This window comes from Lagopus muta, chromosome 5, assembly GCF_023343835.1.
Source record: "Lagopus muta isolate bLagMut1 chromosome 5, bLagMut1 primary, whole genome shotgun sequence".
Taxonomy (NCBI): domain Eukaryota; kingdom Metazoa; phylum Chordata; class Aves; order Galliformes; family Phasianidae; genus Lagopus; species Lagopus muta.
The window spans coordinates 26,060,679-26,071,753 of NC_064437.1; the positions used below are offsets into that span (position 1 = coordinate 26,060,679).

Consider the following 11,075-nt stretch of genomic DNA (forward strand, 5'->3'; position numbering starts at 1 on the left):
TGAGCTGTGTGCCTGTCTGGGAAGAAACAACAAAAGGGGAGGAATGAGAGGTGATGGCCTTCTATTGTTCCAGGGAAGGTTCAGGTTGGATATTAGGAAAAACTCATCCAAAGAAGTGGTGATGCAGTGGCACAGGCTGCCCTGGGAGTGGCGGGGTCACCATCCCTGGAGGCGTTGTGAACCATGAACATGTAGCACTGAGGGATGTGGGCATGGTGGGGTGGGTTGGGGTTGGACTTGGGGATCTGAGAGGTCTTCTCCAACCTGAATGGTTCTACAATTCTGTGACTCGAGGGCTGAAGCCCCATTGCAAGGTACCCTTCCTCCACCAGCACCTTCCTGTCAGAACGTGCTCCTGGTAAAACAAAACACAGCATGGGTTTAGCAAAACCTCCAGGACAAGTGTGAATCTCAGAGAGTATGGGAAGCCTCCCTTCATTCCACATGCAGGCTTTATTTAGATCTCACATCTTAAATTTTCATGTTCACCGTGCAGCCAACCAGAATGAGAAAACCCCAAACAACTGGCAGAACTTCTGCCAGACTGCTAAATTTAATTCCAGGGAGACCAAACCAGGGGAATTTGCTTTGCAGTGCTTTCTATGCTCCTGTTTCTTACTCCAGTTGGAGAGAAAAAAGGGAACTGCAGAGCACGGGGCACATCTGCAGCCCCACTGCTGTTGGGAGAGGAATAGCAAAGCCTGGAGCTCAGCCATTGGCACCAAACGAATCCTGTGCCAATGAAAAACCTCAGCTCCAATTTGCACCAAGGATCACAAAGTCTTCTGGAGATGTAGGAGGTAGAGGACGTCTCAGTCTCCATCGTGGTGCCCATCTAGGCAGCAGTGATCACTGTGGGTAACACCCAGAGGTGTCCCACCACCTGTGCTGCTAAAGCTGACTATGCTTTGCATCTCAGCAAGCCAACCTGGTGGGTGCCCTGTATGACCCCTAAGTGAGGCCACTGCTCTCCAACACATTTCAGACTGGATAAGGAGGGGGCCAGGCTGCCACAAGCCCTTTCCCAAATTCCCCATACTCCTCCTTCAGGCCAGGGCAGTCCTGAACCCCACCACACCAACCCCATCACCCACCACTGGTGCCCACCCAGCCCATCACCCTACAACCCCTGCACAGCACATTTTTTGCATGGCACATGCACTTATTGCATGCAGTGATGATACTAAGTTCAGCACATTCCAGATGGGGTCACACATGGTAAGATGTCCCATTCCCATTCCCAACCTCTCCAAGAAGCATAATGCCTGGCCTTTGCACAGCAGCCCCTTACCTCCTGGGGCCAAGCTCCAGCCAAGCACTGTGCTGCCTGCCACCCCATCTGCACTTTGTACCCAAATATTTCATCAGAGCCCTCTTACCAAAGTCCCCTTCTTGCATGAGTGATGCTTGGGAACTTTGTCCCACCAGCAAACATCAGGAGGGCACACAAGGGTTCTCGGCCAGTCTGTAAGCATTGACTCCAAGCCTGGCACTTGAGCAACAGAAGCTGTAACCCCCCATCCCAAACCCCCACTGCCATCCCCCCTTCTCTGCTTTCCAGCTTAGGGGGCTGGGAAAGCACCCAGTGCCCTGCAGAGAAAGTGCTAAGTTTCCTGAGCTTGAGCTGCTCACCTCCCATGTTTGATGCCTTGCAGAACGTGATATTTCCTTACAGCCCTGTTTCTAATGTTTGTTTCTTGGTTTTTATTCCCCCTCGTAAGCCTGAATGTGCTCATCATCCATTTAAAACCCTCATTCCCCTTTTTATCTCTCCGACTCCCATAGCTACAAGCGCTACCACATCATTATGCAGGGCATTAAAAAAAAAAATCTCTTTTAATCAAATCCAAATGTAGGGCTTTTAATTTTCATTGATCCATTATCCTCTCTGTGGGATTGGGAGAGAGGTGAGGGCAGCCCATGGGCTGTTCCCTTTCCCACCTATACATACACACTGTGCCACTTCCAATTCATTCCAGCAGTTTCTCTTAATAAAAGCATAGGGGATATACATGGTAATCAAGGCAGAAATATTGAAGCTGCATCCTCCTGCCTGCCCACTGATCCTAGCACCATGCAAAGCTTTGAGCATCACCAAAGAAAGGCACCTGTTGTCCCTTGAGGGGGTCAGGGAGAGGTGAAACACCCACAGGAGAAAGGCCTCTGGCTGTTTGTCCTCTCTCCCCTCCAATGATTTGCATCTTGCTTTCATTTCCCCCCTGCCCCAGCTGCACGGTCGCCATAGAGCAGAGCTGTGGGGCAGCATCGGGCCTCAAACACTGAGGTCTTACGCTGCTCGCAACGAAGCTTTGTGCTGAATGTAAGATTAAAAAAATATTTATTAAAAAAAAAAGAAAGAAAAATGGTGTCTGCTATTTGTTAAAGGAATGGCATTGCCCTGCCCTGCTGCTGTGCTGCTCGGCTCAGGTTTGGGGTGCTGACACTGAGGGTTGCCCGATGCTCAGTGGCAGCAGAGGGATGGAGCGCAATGCAGAGGGCTGTGCCCTGCTCCCATCATTACAAGCACATTCCTACCCCAAAAAAAACCATCTTGGCAGCTCTCATCAGGCAGAAACCAGGTGTTCAGAGCAGCATGAGATTAAAAAAAAAACAACAACACAACAGAATCCAAGCAGCCCAACCACACCTCCGCTCCAAGCCATTAACCCCTGGGACTCTGCTTTGCAGTGAGCAATCCCAACAGACAGCAAACCAGGTCAGATACAGCCCTCGGGTAGGAAGGCCCACATCCCAGCGTTTCTCATCCCCGAGCATGTGGTTGACATTCCCAAGAAGTCCAGCCCTGAGGTCCAGCCCATTATGGTGCTGGGGCAGGGTTACCCCACTGCCCAATCTCCATGCCAGGGCACCACCTCATCCTCAGGCTGCTCCCCATACAGCTCCTGCAGGCAGTTCCGCTCTCCCCACCTCCTGCTGCCATGGGATTTCCTCAGGAAGGAGCTCCTGCTCACACACACAAAGCAACCACCAATTGTTTGGAATGTCCCAAACAAATCCTCCTTTTAACAGGGGGTGCTCAGCCTGACAGCCCCGCACAGCACAGGAGCAGCATCCACATCGCTGCGGGTGCAGAATGGAGCCATAGGCACTTGTGGGGGCACAGCTCCCTGGCAGACAGATGGAACCCAGCGCACTGGGGCCTGTCCTGCCCCTGGAGAACTGCCCCAGGTAGAGGAAGGCCTGACCTCAAGCCAAACCCAATGCAGCTTCTGTGCCCACCACCTGGCCTCAAGCATCGCCCTCCCCATCCTCCTCCTGAGCTCTGCTCCAAAGCCGGAAAGGCGACTGCTGCTGCTCAAATAAATACCAGGGGCCGCTATTTTTATCCAGCAAGCGACCGGGCAGCTTTATTTTTAGCATTTAAACTGCAGCCTCCTTTTCCTTTTTTTTTTTTTTTTTCTCCTTTCTTTTTGCTGGGAGGGGGAGAAGGAGGGAAAAGGCAGAAGCATCAGGGAAAAATGAGAGGAATGTTTCCCTGCGAGCAGAGTTTTCCATTGCTTACTTTGAGCTGCGCCACAGTGTGCAAACAGAGCAGAGGGGAAGGTGTGCCCATGAGCAGCAGTTCTGCTCTGTGTTGGAGGGGGGAAATTAGGGAATTTTGCTGCAGTGAGGCTGCGAGGAGGGTGAGGGTGCACGGATGTGGGTTGAAAACACAACATCCTGGGGGACTGCGTGTTTTGGGTTAAAAATAGGCCATGTGCTGGCAGATCCTATGGGTCCCGTGGGATGCAGAGCCCTGCTCGTGGAGCACCAATGTGTTACAGCAGCGTTTTCACCACCAGTCATTGCAGTGTTTCCCAAATGTTCAGGTCTCATTCCAGCTTTAAAAGGATTCTTACCAATGAGACATTGGGCTCCTCAGTCCGTGCTGGAGGCCCAGGAGGAGGAAAAAAGCCGTGTAATCCGGAGCAGGAGTGATTCATCGGCCTCTGAGTCACAGCTTCCTCTGACTTGGTGCTACTTCTGGAAAACAAAGCACCCAGAGAGTTCAGTATGAGCAGCAGTGGCCACATCTTGCCCAAGGGCAGAGCCATCCGTCACCAGCTCCATCACATCCCCTCAGCATGGTCACTGCATCTTTGTTCCCATCCCCAGCACTCATGATTGCTGAGTAAGAGCGGCCTCACTGATAGGGAAGTGGGGAGGCTGAATGAAACTAACAGGTGACAGGTTCAAACCCCCAAAATTTGGCTTTTTTTTTTTTTTTTTTTTAAACACCACACATAGCTGAGCTGTGGGGCTCCTTGCCCCATCAGTTATGAGGGATTTGTGTTCTTGTAATGCATCTGTTCCAGACCACCACTGGAAAGAGGATATGAGGCATTCAGATATCCTTGTAAGTTATAGAACCATTCAGGTTGGAAAAGACCTCAAAAGACCATCGAGTCCAACCTGCCTCCAATACTGCTCGCTAACCACATCCCTCAGTGCCACATCTCCATGGGTCTGTAACACCTCTAGGGACAGTGACCCACCGCCTCCCTGGGCGGCTGTGCCACTGCATCACTGCTCTTTTGGAGAAGTAATTGTTCCTAACATCCAACCTGAACCTTCACTGGCAAAACTTGAGAGCTGGGCAAAGGGGCACGTGGGGCCCCAAAGGCTGGGGCTCAGCAGTTCCTTGCTTGGTGAGGCTTCTGCCAAAGTCAGCCAGCAACAAGAAAGGACTGATCCACAGTACAGGGCAACGAGCCCATGGCCCAACACCTGCAGCTATGCTAGCCCTGAAGCCGCTAAAAATGGCCACTTCTAGTTAAGGAGGATCAAACAGGCGTGGGGTTTGCCCCGCTTGCTGTGGCCGGGACAGCCCCAGCTGTGCGCTCTTCCAGTCACAGCACGCCCGGCCGCCAGCACAGCGCACGGGGCTACGGCGGATCCAGGTTATCCCTCGTGAGCAGATAAAAGAGAAACGGGAAGGAAAGGCTAAAGTGGGAGGGGTGGGGGCGTTCGAAACCGAGCAGGAATCACGTCTGGAAAGCACCGAACCCTTCGAGCACCGCCCTGCAGGGAAGCCGCCTCCTCCGCAGTCCGTCCCGTCTAAGGGCAGCCCTCTCCAGTTCCTGTCCGCTGTGCCCAAACCCCGCGCTGTGAGCCCGGCTCCCCTCGGGCCGTCCGCCCCGTCCCCTCAGCTCCTCCTCTAGGGCCCGGGAGCGCAGCCAGCACCGGGGCGGAGCGGGGGGAGCCCCGCCGGGGCCGGGCCGGGGGCGGAGGCTGCGGGGCGGGCGGCCCATTCCCTCTGCTCGGCGGGACGAGGTAGGTGCGGGCCGGCGGCACGCGGAGCCCCCTGCGGGGTGCCCAGGTGCGGGATGGGGGTGCGAGGTGTTGGGGTGACCGCGGCTGCCACCTCGGAAGGGACGCAGGAGATGCTGTCGACTCCCTCGGTTGGCAGCTGGGCTCCGGGGCTGAGCCAGGTAGAGCCGCGCTTGCGGGGCTCTTATGACATTGGTGTGGGCATAGAGAGGGTCTTGTGGCCGCTGTAGCACAGTGCCGGGTGAGGTCCGTGCTGTGCTTCGTGCAGCTCAGCCCGTGCTTTCGCTTTAACCCCGTTAGCAGCAGCCGCGTAGGGAGCGCTCATGCCGGGCCGTAATTGTGCGCCTTGGGGGCACGGGGTGAAGCTCTGGTCCGTGCGGCGGCTCTCGGCACACGTTTGCTTTGCAGCGTTTGAAGCGGATGACGGCAGGGCTGCTGCTGCTGCTCACCACTTCCAGGTCTGTGATGGCTTCACCCCGCTGCCTTCCAATCTGCAGGTGCAAACAGGGAAAACCGGTGGTGTTCCGCATGCGTACCCGGCTGCGTCACGGAGCTCGCGGGCTCCAGGGGACCTGGGACACATTGCACCTTGGCTTGGTGCACAGTGACTCCCAGCCCTTGACCTCAACAGAGGCCCTGCAGTTCCTTACATGGCTGTGGTTGCTGTGCCACGGATGTGGGCAAGCCAGGCTGCCTGTGCTAGGTTCCCTGTGCCCAGCCTGTGCCCCTCAGCTTGCTTCCCCTTCCCTGTAACGCAGGAGATGCTCCGTCCTTAAAACCAGTTTGCTTCCAGCTGAGGTGGATTAAAGGATGCGGAGCTAGGCACCCACCTCCAAAAACCCCAACAGGAGAGGCACACACGTCAGCTCCAAACCCTACTGCAGGACCTCCTGAGCCAGTTCTCCTGTCAGCCTCCTCCTGATGCGCTGCCAACACTTCCCCAGCACAAAGAACGCATTTAGCAGGCGCTGAGCAGCCCTCCCAGACACTGCCCTGTCTCCAAGTGCCTCCTGGCCCAGTTGATGGTTCTTGGCCCAGAAACACGACGACCTCCCACCGGCAGCTCCGTGTACGCTCACACCCATCCTGGATCACAGCTTGGATTGTGGCTCTGCCCCCTCCATCCTTCTCCATAGGGAGATGCTGCTGCTGCAGCATTAAACGGGGCAGCAGCGCTAAACTTTCCTAAAAAGCAGTGAGAAGGAAGGGCTGCGTGCAGGAAGGCAGGCGCTGAGCTAGCAATGGGTGGCCTCGGCTAACCCCAGCACTCTCAGGCTCAACAAGGCACCCGTTTTCCTGCTCTCCCCTCTCCTATTTATTTATTTAGTAACAGAAGAACCCCTTCATGTAGCGCACAGGCATCTCTTCATCCACAACACAAAAGGCGATGCACGCACCAAGAAGAAAAGGCATTTGAAAAGCAGCAGTGCTACAAGGCAGCCTGGCTGTCATGCTGGGTGCCGTGCCTCTGCTTGCCCTGCAAGGATGCATCAACCCTTGGTTCTGCTATCCCACCCTGCAGGGTAGGGGTCCCAGCTGCCAGCCTCACCCTGCAGACTAAACAGCCAGTGAGGGCTTTTTCCCCACATTCAGATCCATTTTCAAATGGAAACATTTCAAAGGACTCTCTCCTTTTTTTTTTTTTTTTTCCCCCACTGCAAACAATTAATTATGAGCTTAAAAGGAAGTCCCAGCCCTCCTTCCCTCCCCTGAAGTTTACAGGCAGTAAACATGAAGCGGCTTAGGGCAGGAGTAAAATTGAACATCCTGTTTTGTCTGAAATTGAGGCGGTTGGCTTTTTTTGCTTTTTTCTTTTCTTTCTTTTCTTTTCTTTTCTTTAGAAGCTTTTTGGAATGAAGTGCATCATAGGATCTCAGTGTTCCTGCCTGGATAGCAAGCTGTCAGGATATTCATGGATAAATGGCAAACCTGCTTCAGGCAGACGATTCAAGCCAAGGGAAAGCTGCTCTGTTTATTTGTACGGCCATTTAACCTTACGACATCTGCACTAAAAATGGTCTCAGAGAGGAGGAAATCTGGGACAAGCACAGCTCAAAGAAGTGCTCCCTGCACTCCTCCATGCCCTTTACTTGCAAAGCAGTGGGCAGCAGGAAGCACCACAAGCACCCAGGGACTTTTTCTTACCCCTCCTGGGAACAAGGCTTTTTTAATTCCTTTTTTACCATGCATGAAGTAGGCAATGGAGCAGCGACAGGATTTTTGCCTCTGAGCTGCCATTTGGAACCTGCCCACCACGGTGCTGCTTCCTCTTGGCAGGTCGCAGGTGCTGTGCTGCAGGCTGTCGGGCTTTTATGGTTTTTCTTTTGGATCAGATAGCTTTGGTGGTTGTTAGGAGATAGGCTGGGTGTGCGTGCACCCAAAGTGTTGCAGGAAACCAAATGCTTAGTACAGGGGTATCTGGAGATAGCAGGTACCACTGCAGCGATACATGAGCAGGGAAGGGCAGCACTGGAGAGATGGAGGTTTCAGCTTGGGGCCCTTCTCACTGCTCCCTAGAGGAGGAGAACCAGCAATTCAGTGGATACAGCAAACGGAGTTCAGGTGCCAGAGAAATGCTCTGATTAGCATTTCTCCCCTCCACCTTAGGTCTGTTAGTGAAGGCAAGCAGCTCCTCTGTGACACCTTTGTGTGTATGTCTGGCTGTATGTCTGAGCTGCTGCCTTGTGAAAGTCTTAGTTTTCCTTTTGCTGTGTCTCAGCTTCCCCTGTGGTGCACAATAGGGGCTTCAATACTCCCTTGAGAGACTCTGGGGCTGGACTCCCAAAGGCAAAAGCAAAGCAACGAGACACCGATGTAAAATGCCAAATCAGGGTGAAACTTGCTCTCAGAGCCTGATGTTGCTCCTGCTGACTTTCCATCTATACAATCCTTAACTCAATGACCTCCAAATTCTTGGCTTAAAACCCCCAGGAGCTCTGCCTGGCCCTCGAGCAGTAACAGAGGGTGGTTGGGAGTAGAGGCAGAATCTCCCTTACCCTGGCCGCCTCTACTGCAGGAGGGCTTCCCCAAAAACCTGGGGCTCAGCAGCACCTCTCCCTCCTTGAGGGGGAGGAAAACCTCACGTCATGCCACAAAAATGCTCCTCAGCCCTGCCCAAGCCTTGGAGCAATTCCCAGGTGAGTCATGGAGGCTTCTCAGCCCAGGCACTGCAGACAGCCCCTGGGGGGCATGAGGCTGCTTTCCGGGGACCAGAGTCCCACGCTGAGCTGTGGGTGATCTGCTTGGGTTCTGCAGGCTCTCACCCACCTGAATGCTCCTCCGTAGAGCGATTCCTGGCTGGACTCTGTGGGCACAGACCTCTCGCCCTGCAGAGGCTTTGGCAGTGCTGGCAGCTCTGGGAAAAGAAAAACACGCCGAGGGCGCAGGCACCTGATCTGAGTGATTTCTTGTCTCTGCAGGCACCATCCAGAGCAGCTCGTGCAGCCTGTTAGCTCCTCACAGGAGTCAAACGTATCCTGAGGAGCCATAAAAGAGGAATCCTGCCCGAGAGCCAGCATGGAGCAGAAGATCAGCTCTTTCTTTAATTCCATCTTGGAACTTGTTCGCACCAAGCACAAGGAGGGCGTCTTCAACACCGTCTGCCTCGCGGTGCTGTTGGGCCTGCCCTTTGTCGTCCTCATCGCGTCCATCTTCATCTGCTGCCACTGCTGCTTCTCCCACTGGAGGAGACAGAGCACAAAGAGGGACAGCCCCAGCAGCAACGGGCAGCTGCAGGCCGAGAGGAACAAGAAGAAGAAGAAGAAGAAGAAGGATGAGGAGGACCTGTGGATCTCGGCTCAGCCCAAGCTGCTCTTGCTAGACAAGAGGCCATCTCTGCCTATCTAGCAACCAACTCTGATGTCTCCGGTCCTTCCAGCTGTGCTACAAGGAGATGCCCAAACTGCTGCCACTTTATGGTGACTTTGAAAAGAGGCTCAGCCCATCAGTGGGGTATCAAAGGGCCGGCACAGAGCAAGGCCTGTAGACACGGGTTTGTGCCCCCCACCAAGGTGAAACCCTCTGCAAAGGACAGACGGCCTGCTGAGCCACCATGGGGCCATGCTCACTCTCACCTCGGAGATGCAAGGCAAGCCGAGTGCAGCATTACAGTACAGTGCAGACATCCTGGCCCTCCACCCCCAAATCAAAAGCAATACGAGTTTCGCAGGATGCACTCAGCCCAACCTCAGAAACCTCAAGTCCCAACCTAAGGCAGCAAAGCAGAAGGCCATGCTGCCACTCAGCCCAAAGGCAGGAAGGAGCCAGGAAGTTGCAAGACCAGCCCTTTTTCACCAGCACCTAAAAAGTCTTCCTTAAAAGACTTTTTTGTACAGACTTGCTTTTAAAAAGCCCATCATACTGCAGCAAAGTCTGCATCACCTCTATGCTACTGCAGGAGCGGAGACGTAAGCTGATGCTGTGTAACAGCTTAGCTATGGCTATTAGAGTTATTTATTGAATGACTACTGAAGAGCAGAACCAAAGGCCCCTCTGTTACAGGGCTTGGTGCACTGAATTGCTATTGGAGCAGCAGACACTTTCCCAGCACAGTCCTCCCCATGCCACACATCAGGGGCACGCACAGACCCACAAGCACACACCACTGCCAGCTGCTGCATGGCCATCAGCACAGCTGGGACTGGACCTTGCACTCATCTCCCTCTCCATCTCCTTCCTCTCCCTGGCAAAGCCACCAGCTCCTGGCAGTTCCTTGTGCCACCCATCCCAGTTTGTGCAACTCCAGCAGGGTGGTGGTGCTAACATCACGTCACAGGGCTTGGCTCTGTCTGGCTGCACTGGTGACAGCCTCAAAGCTCCTCACCACACAAGGGCTTTAAATTGCCCCCATATGTGCCTTATATTCCAGTTTACTTTATGACCATTGAAATAAGTGACTCCCTCCTCCTCCAAAACAGGAAGCAATGTATAATGGTAGAAAACTTTCAGGCTTTGCCACACGTACATCCGTCCCCCACCCAGGTACTTTTCCCCAGTTTTGGCCAAACCATGCACTGAACCACTGCATCTCAAGACAAAAGCAAGAGAGATGTGTCTATCAGCAGGGTGACAGCCATCTGAGCACCAAGGCAAGAGCAGCATGGTACGGAAACGCGGCTGCACCCCCCCCCCTGCACTGCCTCCCCACAACTGCATTTCAGTATCAGCCTTTTCCTAAAGAGTCCATACAACAGGAGAAAAACAAAACAAAACATTTTTCTAGCTTTTTTTTTTTTTTGTACAAAAATAAATGACTAAAACTGCAAACAAATGCTGTGCCTCTAGCAGTTGTGTTTATTTTCATGGGGAAATTTTTCTTGTATCTGTTCCCTGGCCCTAGATAAGACGCTGGGAGGGCTTAGTGGTCAGATGTGCTGTGCCTCTCTGCCTGCAGACAGCTGTGCAGCTTGAAGTTTTCTTAAAGAAACAGCTTAGCTTAATCAAATTTATTAGCCTCGCCTTGTTAATGAACACAGTCAAGCTCCTCTCCCCAAGGGCAAAAAGTACTGGGAAAAAGAAAAGCAGCATTTCAGGCTGCAGGGAAGGGGTTTTTTTGTTGGTTTTTTTTTTTTTTCCTCTGTGTGAAGGCTCTGCAGCACAGGGTGAAACCCAGCTGATTTCTATCAGACAAGTATTTCGTGGTGTCTGCAGCTCCTTGTAGCTGTCTGCACTGGGCATGCAAAAGGAGCCGAGTTTTTCCAAATGGCACGGTGGGCATCTGTACCACTAAGTAATTAATCCCTCCATGGAAACGAATGAAAATAAAAACTGTCTCTCACCTGGATGCTGCACTGAGGTCCTGCACA

The 11,075-nt window shown here is 53.3% G+C and overlaps 1 protein-coding gene across 3 annotated transcripts; it reads left to right on the plus strand.

Moving 5' to 3' along the window:
- The first annotated feature begins 5,082 nt into the window (after positions 1-5,082).
- On the plus strand, positions 5,083-10,528 carry KIAA0040 (KIAA0040 ortholog). 3 transcript variants are annotated; one of them, XM_048944184.1, is made up of 2 exons: positions 5,083-5,274; positions 8,691-10,528. In XM_048944184.1, the coding sequence occupies exon 2, from the start codon at positions 8,788-8,790 to the stop codon at positions 9,115-9,117; it is 330 nt and encodes a 109-aa protein (XP_048800141.1). In that variant the 5' UTR covers positions 5,083-5,274; positions 8,691-8,787; the 3' UTR covers positions 9,118-10,528. The 3 variants fall into 3 exon arrangements, with proteins under 3 accessions (XP_048800141.1, XP_048800142.1, XP_048800143.1); XM_048944185.1 differs by lacking the exon at positions 5,083-5,274 and adding an exon at positions 5,395-5,729; XM_048944186.1 differs by lacking the exon at positions 5,083-5,274 and adding an exon at positions 5,762-8,408.
- Positions 10,529-11,075: the final 547 nt, after the last annotated feature.